General features: G+C 42.1%; 3 protein-coding genes across 3 annotated transcripts; 1 reads left to right on the forward strand and 2 right to left on the reverse strand.

The window, feature by feature from the left end:
* Positions 1-48: 48 nt before the first annotated feature.
* On the reverse strand, positions 49-6,939 carry trim25l (tripartite motif containing 25, like). Its single transcript, XM_061032604.1, has 16 exons — positions 6,030-6,939; positions 4,562-4,657; positions 4,159-4,392; positions 3,660-3,819; positions 3,526-3,558; positions 3,394-3,429; positions 3,244-3,288; positions 3,073-3,126; positions 2,945-2,992; positions 2,757-2,819; positions 2,076-2,264; positions 1,870-1,980; positions 1,656-1,691; positions 1,266-1,334; positions 1,042-1,107; positions 49-911 (listed from the first exon to the last, which is right to left on the reverse strand). The coding sequence occupies exons 1-16, from the start codon at positions 6,654-6,656 to the stop codon at positions 337-339; spliced, it is 2,442 nt and encodes an 813-aa protein (XP_060888587.1). The 5' UTR covers positions 6,657-6,939; the 3' UTR covers positions 49-336.
* Positions 6,940-7,642: 703 nt separating this feature from the next.
* Positions 7,643-9,039, forward strand: nudt15 (nudix (nucleoside diphosphate linked moiety X)-type motif 15). The gene is made up of 3 exons (XM_061032842.1): positions 7,643-7,869; positions 8,087-8,283; positions 8,374-9,039. The coding sequence occupies exons 1-3, from the start codon at positions 7,721-7,723 to the stop codon at positions 8,499-8,501; spliced, it is 474 nt and encodes a 157-aa protein (XP_060888825.1). The 5' UTR covers positions 7,643-7,720; the 3' UTR covers positions 8,502-9,039.
* Positions 8,950-13,161, reverse strand: LOC132959661 (carboxypeptidase O-like). The gene is made up of 9 exons (XM_061032841.1): positions 12,998-13,161; positions 12,296-12,335; positions 12,098-12,199; positions 11,882-11,986; positions 11,673-11,789; positions 11,418-11,511; positions 10,793-10,995; positions 10,086-10,170; positions 8,950-9,871 (listed from the first exon to the last, which is right to left on the reverse strand). Exons 1-9 carry the CDS (start codon positions 13,063-13,065, stop codon positions 9,606-9,608), a joined length of 1,080 nt encoding a protein of 359 aa, XP_060888824.1. The 5' UTR covers positions 13,066-13,161; the 3' UTR covers positions 8,950-9,605.
* Positions 13,162-13,667: the final 506 nt, after the last annotated feature.

Here is a 13,667-nt window from a genome sequence, read left to right on the forward strand (position 1 = left end):
TGCTGGAACTTTATAATAACATCAGTATACTAACACAGGGATGCTTAGTGTCCCAATATTTCCTTTTATTTGAATTTAATCTGGACAAGAGTTGTCAACCCACTAACAGACTTGACATTTCCATGAGCTGCTAGCATAGCTGTAAACAATGCAATGTTTGCTTTTTTATGGAATAGAAACTCATTTCACTAAGTGCTTTTAAAATGTGAAAAAAGAGAGATCAGGTGCAAACTGATCCAAAACATTCAGTCATTGTGCTTCCAATGAGTTTGATCATCTTGTGCACTTTCATGTTGCTGCGTTATTTTGATGACTCGTAGAAGATGACTCGAACCCTCACATTGGACAGATCTTGATGCTGTCAGAGCTGGAGCTGAACTGGCCGAGGGCAAAATCCAGACCGACACCAACTCCGCTGCCGACCCCGAATGCAGCATAAAGCGGCTGGGTGAAGTTAGCGCGGAATGTGTGGAGGTGTGTCAAGTTTTCCGCCACGCTGTAGAACGCCAGCGTCCCCGCAGACAGGTCCAGGTAGACACCCAGGCGGGGGGAGTAGGTGACCGGTATGTCCTTCTTCTCGTTGTCGTGCATGGCCGAGCAGCAGGTGTCCGACAGCTCCAGGGTCCAGGACTGGGCGTTGTAACCCAGCCCGGATCTCGCATCTGAGCCCTTCCTGCTCAACGCCCCGTATGCTACGCCTATGGAAGAGCCCCGCCCTCTCCACTCCACCTCCCAGTAACAGCGCTCGTTGTACAGTGGGCTCGGGCACATCACCTGGGTCCAGCCGTCGAAACGCTGTGGGGTGTCGAGGTAAGGTTGCGCCGCCCCTTGAAGAGTGGCTTTGGTGTCGCCTTCAGTGAGAACCAGACGTCTGTGGGCTGTGTTGGGGTCAAGGGTCAAGGTCACAGAGTCTAGGAAAGAGAGGGTTGAATTTAACAGAATTTGTTATTATGCATGCATTTCTTTCCAGTGTCTTTGGAGTAAACATGGACGGTAGTGGACTTATCTAAAACATCTTAAATTATAAACATTGACACTCACACTGTAGAAACTCCTCTCTGGCCCTCGGCTCTGGGGCCTGGATGCTGGTAATGCTGAGTTCCCTTACTGGAAAAACAAACTCATTAATGTGTAAAAAAGGTTGAATTTTTTTAATTGACACATTTCAATTAAGTAACTTTATTTACATTAGGGGAATTACATTTTTCTGTGATGTTATTTGCCCATAATAAACAAACAGTGAGGATAAAGTTACATTTACTTACATGCAGGGAACACAGGAGATTGGATCATGGTGGTAGGACTAGGTGAGTCCAAGAAAAGACTGGGGTTAACTGTCAAGGTAGAAAACAATGTTAGAACCATCAGTATCATACATATTAATATGTTCAAGTTACAGGACTTAAAGCTCTTGTACGGAGTTTTTATTTGGTTGTGAAACAGACTAAAAATGAATACTAATGCTTCTTTATGACCGAAAAAAAAAAAAATATGTAAACATTTATCGGCCAAATTTAGAAAAGAGATTCCATAGTCTCACTTTGTCCTCAGGGGGGCGCCAACATCGACACAAACCAAAGTTCTTCACAGGAGCTTTAATGTGGAAATCAGCCAAAAGATGCAAATTTAATATTATATGAAGACAGCTCTCTTACCAACTGTCGGTGTCTCCGGCAGAGAAGACATCCCCCCTGTTGAGTGAACACAAGTCACACACTTAGACAACTTTGAGCATAACAACATGCAATTTGGCTTTATTCAGGTTGAGAAATGTATTAATAATTTAAATGGAAATTCCCCATTTGAATGTATCCTAGAGTATAAAAGGAGCCAAGATTAATTGTTTCCATGGATACTAAAAGTACTTACATTGGTTTCCTCCAACAGATGGTGGGTTATTGACAGGTGTAGCCGGGTTGGTGCCACGCCGATGAGAGCGGAAGAGACTGCTAATGGATGCCATCCGACTGAAACCCGATCCTATTTGAAGAAAAGCACAAAGGAGAGATGGAGTTTTGCCAGGTGCTGGCAGAATTTTTTATGAGTTTTTGTTGTCTTAAAGGTGAATATTGTACCGCCAGTTGATGCTGGTGCAGCTGCTGGAGCTGGAGTCGGGTTGACGGGGATTGGAGTTGGAGTTGGTGCTTGAGAGGCAGCCTGGCTCTGACTGGACCTGCTCCAGAGGGACTGAGACTCTCTGCGGCTGGGAGTGGGGCTGGGTCTGGGACTAGGTCTGGGGCTGGGTCTGTGGTTGCTCTCCCTTGCTATTACAGAAGACATGTTAGATGTTCAATCAATGTTGGGGTTGCGACCACAGTGCATAACAAAATGTCTTAAAACTCGATAGGACCCAGACCAAGACCCTGTGGTACGCCAAAATGAGTTGCATGTATGAAATCCCAGTTAGCAACAGCATCTATAGCCAAGATATTTATAACATGATGTATTACAGGGTAATGTTCATTATTGTTCAAATATTTAATACATTTAGCAAGCTGGGAAGAAAGACAGAGTGGCTGACCTAGAGAAGCCAACCAACTATCCAAGCGTACTGTGTATCTACTGCATCTAATAATGCTGTGATATGAGCAGCTTTAAAATTCTTATCCTTCATAACACAATTCTATTTCTTCACTTTTAGTGTATGAGGTGTTGACATGAACACGGTTTCTTGCAGCAGGAAGCAGCAGCCACCTCATTACCAGGAAGTTTGTGTTTCGAAATTGGAGCTAGTCAAAAGCAAAAAAAATACCTACCAGTATCTCTTTCCTCTGTTCTTAGTCTGTCTCGAAGTCTAGGCGAGTTTGTATTTCCTCTATCTGCAACAAGGAAGAAGTATAATTTTCACATTTTTTACTTCTGTATCTGTGGTAAAGACTCATCACACCGCAGATTAGAAGTGAGCTAAGGAAGGGTTTTAATTGCACACACAAAAAAGTCTCACCTCTTGGTGAGTCTCTACTCCTCACGTCCGCACTTTTGTGGCCTATACCTAAAAATGATGGGGTTTTTTGTTACAAGGGCTGCATATGAAATTGTTTTTATGAAATAATGAACACTGATGCACAATACCAAGTCCTCGTCTGTCCGTGCTTCTTGCTCCAACTGAGATACTGGGTATGGCAGCTGTGAAATGTGAAATAAATTATTTTTAATTACACTATTTATTTTAAAGCTAATCAAGAGAAAAGATGCAGTGATGGTCGATAAAATTAATATAAAAACAAAAAAAACAGAACGTACCTGAAGAACGGCTGTTTGTGCTGCGAGATCCCAGGCCTGAAAACACTGTAGGAAAGCGGTAAAATCAGGAATGAGTTCTTTGATGAGTTTTAGAATCATGGTACTTGTAGTCGTAAAGTTACATTTAAAAACAAAAAAATTATAACTCACATTTAAAAATCCCTCCTTTGTGTCCTGACCGGTTGGCTAAATAAGAAAAAAATGGAATGAAAGTTATTTAAGAATATTAAAAGAAGGTCAAACTTTTTCCATGCTTATGTTAAAAAAATGTTAGCAACTTACAGTCACCCAAAGTGAACAGTGTTGTGTCATTGACTGGAAGAGAACAGAAAAATACAATAAATGAAGATAAAATTCCACAAAAACAGGACAAAACACAATGGCAGCAGAGTGATTAGAGGCGTCATTTCACAGACCTTGTTTGGTGATCTTGCCCAGTTCATTGTTGCACATGTCCTCGATTTTCTCCCTGAGGTCCAAGATGGCGTCTCGGACAGGCTCAAAGGAAGCGTCTGGATTGACCACCACGGCGGGCAGGTCTCCCGACTCCAGGGGACTGCACATGGAATCACAAGTCTGGAGGAAAAAGAAGTCACATTTTATAGGGGAAAATAAAACTTTTCCCCCCCTCTTTGGCGCCCCCTATGGTGATAAGTAGTAACTGCATGTAACACCGGCTTTTCTCAACCTTTCTTGACTATTTTTCTTTTAATTTTGGAAATGTCATCATCTGTAGACAACAATCCTTTTTTATGTGTTCAGTCATGCGGAGAAAAAAAGACTCTACCCCCACCCACAAGCGGCAGACATTGCATTGTCAATTATTTCTGCTGCTTCATGTAAGAACTACCATGTCTTTAGCAAAGCCCCGCCTGCAGTTCCAGCCAGCTCAAGCCCACGCTGAGCTTTCCATACCTGCAAATAATGGATGTGGTCCTCGCAGCGGGCCAGGTCCTTCATCTCCGTGTCCCTCCTCCTCAGCTCCTTGATCTCAGCCTCCAGGCTGTCGTAAACCTCCTGAGCCTGGCCCATCTTCTCCTGGCCCGCCTGATCCAGCACCTCTTCCAGCAGCTCCTGCAGACGCTCCACTGAGTGCTGCAGCTCGGACAGAGCCTGCTCCATGTCACCATGCACCCTTAGTGTAGAACTCTTTGCAAGGACGGAGGGAAAGACATTTTGATGGTCATGTTCCGGTATGCAAAAATACATACACAAGGCCTTCTTGAATTGATCTGAAATAACTGATATAAATGCAGGACGTTTCTTATCTATCTTAAAAAACTTTGGTGCAAATGAACGCAAATTTCCGCCAACCAACCTTCATCACGTCCATCACCTTCTTCAGGTCTTTAAACTCTTGCTCTCTTTCTTTCAGCCTCTGTTGATTTTCTGAGAGCATGTCGGACAGCGCTTTCTACAAAGGAAAAACATAGCGTCCAAAACAAATGACTCAGATAAACAAAAGCACAAGGAGGCAGCAGCTGTACACGTGACTGGGAAGACAACATCGGTGGGTGGAGCGATTTGAATGGACAGGAATGTAGTAAGGAATGTCCTCAACCTGGCTGGAGCAAAAGTTAGATACAAAAGAAGAGTGGACTAAACCTGAAAGAGCAACCCGTCACACAGAACAATGAACAGTCAGCAGAACGGGTGTTACACTGTACATGATTGTTGCCAATTCTCAACACATTATCTATCTGATTTAAGATGTTATATTCATTATTAAACAATTCAAGCTCAATTTAACTAGTCATAGTTTGTTAGGTATTAGCATTGTGTGTCTAGACAGAAAGCAAATTGGAATTAAATTGTTTAAAATGTTTATTTCCCCATGGTTCCAGCTGTGTGTTAGCTAGAAAGCTAGCTAGCATGTGCACGCGCAACCGCACTGGATGGCGTCTGCTGGGGTTCAGTTCAGTGTCTTACTCAACAGAAAACTTTAAAGAAACTCCAGGTCTTTCCGTTGTATTCCTTCTCTCTACTTTGTTTATTTAAAAGATCCATAATGGTTATTTTTTTTTTAGCTCAGGTAAAACCATTTGAAACTAGTTAGGGTGCCTCTTACTTGCGTTATCCTTCATGTAACTTCTCATGCAAAATAGTTAACAATCTGAATATTCTGACACAAAGCTATCATTGCCCCACTTTTGGACTGGCCAGCAACTGAAAAGACCATGAATACCATTACATTAGCTACCATTAAACATGAGCTAGCATTAGCTTTAAAAAAACATTTTCTAGCTAATGTAACCGTGTGATAGTGATATATTACGACAGGAGATGGATGAATCTTTAAGGAAATTTGATTTGAATAAGTGTTTTAGAGTTAAAAGGTAAGCGCAGCAAGTGAGTTGCTAATGCTAATGTTTGCAGTGGAAACTGTAGCTTACAGGATATCAAATGTGTTCTTTTGCATTTATTATAAACAGATATCACTAGATTTTTTTATTATTTTTTATTTATTATTATTATTTTTTTTCAATTGCAAATTAGCCAGGATGCTGGGAATATTCAAGACTTGTTTGATTTGATTATAAGCATGTGCACACGATGACATCAGAGGAAAAATGGACGCCATGGGAAACTGTTAATGGGCACATGAGCCTATAACTTTTGTCCCTGTTTTGTATAAGACTTTGTCACTTATAGAAAAGGGGATTTATCTTTCCTATCAGACGTTGGATGTTGGATTAGTATACAGTGGTATTTAGGGTACGTCTTGGATCATTTCAGGAGCCTTTCATCTGGTACCTGAAACCAGTGCAGCATCATTTCTTGCTTACCTGCTTCTCCAAGCGTTCAGCCTTGGTGGACACACACTCGTGGCCTTTGTGTATGTCGCTGGTACACAGCCAGCAGACAAATATCTTACACTGACGACAGTAGAACTCCTGCAAGTACTTGTGCTGGGTGCAGATCTTCTCAGCTAGGTTACTGGTGGGTCCGATGAGCTCGTGCTGCTTCAGGCTCTTCTTGGTCTGGTGGGGCTTCAGGTGGGCTTGGCAGAAGGAGCTCATGCACACAAGGCAGCTCTTGACCGCCGCTCGCTCTTCCCCTTTGCAAATGTCACACAGGACTGCGGAGGAGGCGAGCTTGGGTTTTGGTTTAGATGAAGAAGCGACCCCACGGGCAATTCGCATTGACTCCCGCACTTCACTTTTGAGGGCCCCTTTGCGGAGCTGCTCCACAGCCTCAGCCAGCATGGTGTTCCTGGACAGGGAGGGCTTGGGGCTGAAGGTTTTGCGGCATTGGGGGCAGCTGTAGTTCCCTTTTGGGTCGTCCTTGCTCCAGTAATCCTTGATGCAAGCCATGCAGTAGCTGTGCCCACAGGGGATGGTGACTGGATCATTGGGGAGATCCAAACACACAGGGCAGTTGAACTGCTCCTCTGTCCACATCTTAGAACTCATGGCGGCACTTTCAGACACAACAGCAAGCGGAAATCAAAGGCGGAGAGAGATAGTAAACAGGAATCCAAAAATAAGAAGCACAGCAGTGGAAGAGAAAGATCCAGAGGAAGCTTCTGCTGGGGACTCACAGGAGGAAAATGCTGTTTCTCTGTCAGGTGAGAGCAGGGAGAGGTGAACAGGGTGGGGCCAGAGCCACCGGGCAGGTCTAGCGGGGAAAACGGGTGTCGGTGGGAAACTGCTTAATGCTACGATAGAAAAGGTGTGAATGGACTAATCATTTTATCATTTAATCGAACCGGTAGCAAAAAATGACTTCAATCAATTGCTTGTGAAAATGGTTCTCATACTGTACTGTAAAGTCCATTTAAAATCGTACAATCATAGTAGAGAGGAATTATCAGGAGAACATGCCATAATAATGAATGTGTAGGCTGCTTTGGAGGGTAAATGTGTCTTTGGAACTGCTAACAACCCACATACAATATCAAATCTAGAAATATAACAAAGGATTTAAAAAACTTAACCTCCCCACTTTTAGCTTTCAGAGACTATAACAGAACTGTTTAAATTACTATTCACTGTAGGCCTTTAACTAGAATGAATACTAAACACAATTTATCACTAGGTGGCACTGTTGCACCCCTTCTGGTGTTAGAGCTTTTCAGTAAGAATCTTTACTCATTAATGTAAAGCAGACTGATCAAAAGAGTTTCTGCCATTGACGCATAATTTATAAAAATAGTTTTAGTTGACAAGAGGGTTCACCGATAGCCTACCAAATTCATTTAAACAGTTTAATGTGGTTTATCAAATTCTTACATGATATTTTATTTCTAATTGTATATATGTTTTCCTTTTCAATTTGTAACGACCATTCAAGAAACTCATGGTCGGAAGTAAGAGTAAGTCAAGGCCTGATATATATATATATTTTTTTTTAGAAAGCGAAGGCGGAAGTGCAAAGGAGGGCATCCTCTTGGTGTACCTCCCGGCGGAAATGCTAAGTCCGCCGCGTCTGTGGTCTGTTTTGCGAACTGTGTTACATTTAGGAGTTGTTTACTAATATGTCCAATAAAGTTGTGAAACGTCCAGGTGTTGGGGTAGGGGTGCTGGTTACGGACGTAGCCCACCCGGGCTGTGTTCTCCTGGGAAAACGGAAAAGCGCCATGGGCAGAGGAACGTACCAGCTCCCCGGTGGCCACTTGGAGTTTGGGTATGTAACCCGTATGTAACCAGCCAGGTAGTTAACATACCCCATTCATAACTCATTCACAAAAACATGTATTTTCAAAGTAAAAGCTCCACTGAATTTAGGAGTTGTAGTAGTCTACACATGTTTTTTTTTTATGTACTCAACATTTTTATTGGGCTGTTAAGCAGGGGGAAAATTGTCATGTGCATGTAACACTCATTTTTGTGTCACTATAAAGAGAGACGTGGGAGGAGTGTGCTCACAGAGAGGTGCTGGAGGAAGCAGGTGTGCGTTTGGTGAATGTGCGTTTTGCCTCAGTGGTGAACTCCATCAGACTGGAGGAGCAGTACCACTACGTCACCATAATCATGCGAGGAGAGCTGGACAGGGAGCAGTCAGGAGAGCCCGAGAACCTGGAGCCGGAGAAGAACGAGGGTATGCAAAGTCAAACAAAACAAAATAATGTGTCACAAAAACCTCAGACGTGAGCAATAACAAAATGTGTGGTTCTCCTCTGCCTCCCAGGTTGGACATGGACGCGGTGGGACCAGTTTCCTCCTGAGGAGCAGCTCTTTTTGCCGCTCGCCGGGCTGAGACTTCAAGGCTTCCGGCCGTTCAGTGACAAAGTAACAAACACTGAAACTCAACACTGAAACTCAACACTGAATCTGCAAATGACATTGGGAATCTTTTATCAATCACACCTCTTCCAAAACTCAACCTCTTGTTTCACATCAGTGAATTGTTTACATTTTTCCCCCTTTCTTTTTTGTAATGATATGTTTTAGTGTTGGCGCCATACCAGAATTTTACACTTCCATACAATACTATTATAAAATAAAATGCTATTGATAACTTTTCCAATACTACAGCAACAAAAACAGAATACCTAGGCACCACATATTGCTTAGTTTCTCATTTTTAGTTGCCAAAAGTTGCAAGCAAACTCCTGCTCACTGTCTAAAATGCGCACAAATACAACGCTGCAACGTTTCAATACAGTAGTAGTTGTGCATTTAAGGCAGTGTCACCTCCTCTGCTCTGTCTGTTTCTAAGATATATAATCCCACATGTGTGTTCAAATGTTACTGAAGAGCTGTATTGTTTTGGTACCCTTTTATACTATGGATCATTCAAAGATAACAGATTGTATCGTTTTAAAATATGTGGTATAAAAAAAGTATCAAAGTACTGTTTTTTAAGATTTATTTTGGGATAGAGTTGGAAATCAGGGACAGAGTGGGGAATGACGATGCAGGGAAGGAGGTGGATACGTACTGGGGCCACTTGTTTTTAGGACTATAGCCTCAGTACATCCTCAGTACACACTAACCACTAGGCTACCTGCGCCCCGTATTGAAACACTTTGACAGCTTTGCTGGTATTTTTTCAAACTAAAACTATGAATGGCTTCAAATGCCGTTGATGAAAAGTTTCTGCTTTAGGATGTCATGACATGAATTGTTGTTGTTGCATTCATAACAAATTTTATGAAAATGACGCAAAAAAAAAAGTTTTTCTTTGCCACATTAAGGCCAACAATTATGCTACAAGATTTTACTTTTTTGGGCTCTTTGGTGCCAAAATGATGATGTCTCATATCATGATATTTACTTTAGATTAGTGACCATCAACTGGCGGCCTGCGGGCCACATCCGGCCCCAAAAAGCTTCCCTGCCAGCCATTAAAATGCAAATCATCTCGGGTGAAAGACATTTGACCAGCTTCTTCCCATGTGCTATATATTTAGTTTCTCCTCACATGAGGTTGGTGCTGGTGACACCAGCAGCTAACAGTAAGGTCCACAAGGTTGCAGCAGCGGTTGCCACAGCACTGTTAAAGGTCTTGTCGTGGGCGTAAGTGATGATGTGCAGGGCTCCCTCGTAGGCCTCCTCGCAGGTTGGCTTGATCTGATCTTCAGGAAGTTTGAAGCCGTACGTCCCGTTATCTCTGAGCTCAAAGATGAAGGCGTAGGGGATCCCCTGCATCTGAGCCCAGTCTATAGAAGAACCAGACATCGAATCTGTAGAAAGACAAAAGCATCGATACTTCAGAGAGGTAACCAGTGTCCATGAAAGACCATAAAAGTCTTCAAAACTCTCGTTCCAAAGGATCAAACGTTTGAGATATTGTGTACAAAAATTGGGTGCTCATCCCTAGAGTTGTGCTGCCAGCACAGCTGAAACTAATACAGTACACGTGTGTGTGTAAATAAAGATGTGCTGTGAAGGACTTACACAAAACGTCTGCTGAGGCTCCAACAGTGAAGTTCATCCCATGGACTTTCTTAATGACGTCTGCTGCAGCCACACCCACATCCATCTGAGGGTCAAGGCAATAGGTTTGAGTCAAAAACCCCGTTTCGACTGCAGAAACTATCCCCAAGAACTGTGGTCATTTTGGTTAAAGTGTAGTTCCTGGTAGATAATCTAGACCCTACTAGCGGTTATGTACTTTCTGACGGTCTAGTGACTTTTGGGGTAGGGCCTCAAGCTCCTGCAGGGCTGAACGTCTGATTGGCCAGGCAATAGTAGCAAAGTTAAGTCAATTAGGGAGGTTCTAATACCATTATTTCTCCCCTATATTGATTCCATTTCCGGTACTTAGAGTTGAGTATTGGCTGATATCCATAATATCGGTTGAATAACACCCATTGGTGACATTTTGCTGACTTTTTCAAAATAATTGACCTAAAACCATTTTGTTTCTTGGGAATAATGGTAACCGATACCCATACTGCATTTTAGGCAGTGTGAGATAGAGACAGGTATGGGGCCAATACAGATACTGGTATTGGTGCTGAAATAACATGACATACAATCAGTAAGATGTGGAGTGATCCATATGGCACAAATCCATATTTTTTCAGTTATATTTAAAAACGCATAATGGTCATGTAAGAAATGTGTACGCAGGCATCACTGTGTTTAGTAGAAGTAGATACCAGCTCTTTGTCATTGGCGGCGGTGAAGTTTGGGTGTCCATAAGGAAACAGCAGCAGCTGGCCGTAGGAGTGGATGTTGAGGAAAACCAGGAAGTCTTCCTTCCGGGTTCCTACAAAATAAGTGACGGCCTGGGCCTCAGGCTCGGAAAGTTTTTTGGTGCCGCAGTAGAAAATGTCACAGCAGTTGTGTGATACTCCCACAGCTGTGAATAAACATATGGCAAAAAAAAAAAAAAAGCGGAATTATCATAACCTGAAATAAACGAATAAGAGACACTCTTTTTCCACACATTTTTTTAAACTCACAGCTTCACCTTTGCTCTAACACAACTTTTAAAGAAATCCTCAGTGTGAATTTCTAGGAACGGTAATGCTTAAAGGTGCATTAAGAGATTTGTGGCCACTGGGGGCAGCAGAAATTAGCTGTAAGTATGACATGTCAGCATACAGTTGCAACTAGCAGAAAAATATAAGCATGCATTTAAGGGGGTTGGGTTGAAGTCGAACTCTGGTCACATGCTTAGGGGACTATAGCTTTTGTTCATAACTTTCCATAGCTGTACAGTTACAATGACAAAGTCAAAACTGGCAGTCCAAACTGTATCATAATAAAAGTAAGACTCACTTCCCCAGTTGGCATCAAAGTTGCGGTTGAGATCGGTGCCGTAACATCCACAGCCGTCGGGTCCTGGCGACCTGTTCTTCCTCCAAAGTCGAGTCTAAACAGGTCATTAAAGTCAGTTGATGAATATGGATGCTTTTTAAAAATCATGATATGAATTTAGTGTTACATAAAATGGCTAAGGGTCTTTTTCCTGCTACACCAATCAGAAACCTGGAAAAGTAATTTGGTAAATATCTACTTTAATGAAGCACTGACTGATTCGTTGACCCAGGAGTGGATGTAGCCGTCCATGTTGAGAACAGGGGTGACGTAGAAGTCCATGTTCTTCATCATCTCCTCCATTTTTGGGTCTTTCTTGGATGCATCCAGGATCTTATTTAAGAAGCAAAGAAAAAACACAGTAAGTATGTAAGAAGTTAAAATTCAGACAAAGTGTTTTTTTGAAAAGATGGCCCGTCTCTTACCTGTTTGACAAAGTACTGACAGAAGGCGGGGGCGATCCATTCCCTGGCGTGAATACCACAGTCCATCCAGATAGCTTTCTTCTTTTCTCCTGTATCAACGCCAATCTGGTAGACATGTTGGAATTTAATCTTTTTAAGCTACTATACAACATAAAAGCACACTAAATAAGAATATACTCAAGTATACTTTTGGTAACTGCTAACATAAAGATTAACCTTCAGCAGGCTAATAGTCCTCTTCTCATAGGTTTGTCCATATTCCATGACGGTCACAATCTCAGGATATTCCTCCTCAATCTGAGCCATCCAGTTAGAGATCTATAAAGAGTTGCATTGTTACACATCAGAAACTGTATTTGTAGAGTTGCCTGTCAAAGAAGAGTACTTTTGGAACAATGATTAGGGCTTTCTGACCTCTCCCATGGGATGGTATCTGAAGTAGTCGTACTCCACTCTGTCACAAAACCAACAAAAACACAAGAAAAGATATGTGTTTGTGTCCAGACATTGAAGTTTGCATGAAAACCATTCCTCTTACTCAAAAAGTAGTAATCATTGGCTCCCTTGAGAGAAACCATGTCAGCGACTAAATTGAGATCCGCAGTCTAGCTAAGATCACAGGGAAGACATTTGAAAATGTAGCCTATAGCCAGGGGTGTCTCCAGACTTTTTGGACTTAGGGTGGCCCAACTTTGGGTGCCGTCTTGTGCAGGGGTGGCCGGAAGTTTTTGTGCACACAGCTGAATGTAGAACATTTATTTACCCCTTCTGCACTATCACCTTGACTTTTTAAGTAACACAAGGTGCAAGGGCCCATTCGGTGCTGCTTGCTTTCTATAGTTTAACTTTGTTTCAGAACAAGCTAAAAAGTCCTTACAGGAACTCTAGGTATCAGTCTACCTGTCAGCTTGTGGTACAAGGGTGTTGATTAAAAGAAAGCTCATTATAGTTAAGAATGTGTTAGTGTATTATTTTGCCCTTTAATGCACTTCAAACATAATTCTAATATAATTCTAATAATATTCTAATATGAATTAATTCCACCCGTGTTAGGTTAGCCTCCCATAGAATAGTTTTTCCAGCCTGCAGTATGACATTTTTAAGAACAACACTTACCTCTCTACTGTGGCTGCTCCGACCACTGACAGCAATGTTACAAAGCTCAGTCCTGCAGAGTCAAGCATTGTCACTTCTTAAAAGTATAGTCCTTATTTGCAGCTGACTTCACGATGTTTGTTACAAGCCTTTATTAAAGACATCCATCAGACGAAGACACACCTTTGTCAGAGTCACAGACCACTGCCAGCATGCACCTTATCATTGAGTTGGTTAATGTTTAATGTTTAGTAGTTAATGATGACTTTGTACTTTAAAATAGAATATTAACAGCCAGCGTTTTATTATTCGATATCATTATTGGAGATAATCCCTTTCACGTGTTTGGCCACGAAAAGAGACTGAAGGCTCAAAGTCTAGACTTGCACTCGATTCTTTTTGGGAGCTTTGCAAAGGGTCCCTGCTAGGGATGTTCCTAGGTAACTAATTTCAAAGTCAAACAAAACAAAACAAACAATGAAACAGAGATTGGTTTTCTGAGTATGGCTAACGTTAGCATAGCCAGACTTCCCCCTTCCTCGCAGGTCCACATGCCTGTGCTGAACGTTGTTACGTATCACTCCGGTTGATATAGGCTGACACAGCTTACGATGTACAACTTTATTTTCATTTATGAGCTCAAAATACTGCCAAAGTGACGCTATCCATTCACTGTGCTTGTTTACATCCG

The sequence above is a fragment of the Labrus mixtus genome, chromosome 24, assembly GCF_963584025.1.
Source record: "Labrus mixtus chromosome 24, fLabMix1.1, whole genome shotgun sequence".
Taxonomy (NCBI): domain Eukaryota; kingdom Metazoa; phylum Chordata; class Actinopteri; order Labriformes; family Labridae; genus Labrus; species Labrus mixtus.

Excerpts from the sequence above, each read along its gene's own strand:
- LOC132959661 (XM_061032841.1), bottom strand. The coding sequence starts at position 13,065 with ATGCTTGACTCTGCAGGACTGAGCTTTGTAACATTGCTGTCAGTGGTC. Across the intron at positions 12,200-12,295 it reads GATACCATCCCATGGGAGAG|ATCTCTAACTGGATGGCTCA; the intron begins GTCAGAAAGCCC and ends AACTCTTTATAG. Across the intron at positions 11,790-11,881 it reads GTCAGTACTTTGTCAAACAG|ATCCTGGATGCATCCAAGAA; the intron begins GTAAGAGACGGG and ends TTCTTAAATAAG.
- nudt15 (XM_061032842.1), top strand. The coding sequence starts at position 7,721 with ATGTCCAATAAAGTTGTGAAACGTCCAGGTGTTGGGGTAGGGGTGCTG. Across the intron at positions 7,870-8,086 it reads GGTGGCCACTTGGAGTTTGG|AGAGACGTGGGAGGAGTGTG; the intron begins GTATGTAACCCG and ends GTCACTATAAAG. Across the intron at positions 8,284-8,373 it reads GGAGCCGGAGAAGAACGAGG|GTTGGACATGGACGCGGTGG; the intron begins GTATGCAAAGTC and ends TCTGCCTCCCAG.
- trim25l (XM_061032604.1), bottom strand. The coding sequence starts at position 6,656 with ATGAGTTCTAAGATGTGGACAGAGGAGCAGTTCAACTGCCCTGTGTGT. Across the intron at positions 4,658-6,029 it reads CTGAACGCTTGGAGAAGCAG|AAAGCGCTGTCCGACATGCT; the intron begins GTAAGCAAGAAA and ends TTTCCTTTGTAG. Across the intron at positions 2,820-2,944 it reads GAGTAGAGACTCACCAAGAG|ATAGAGGAAATACAAACTCG; the intron begins GTGAGACTTTTT and ends TCCTTGTTGCAG.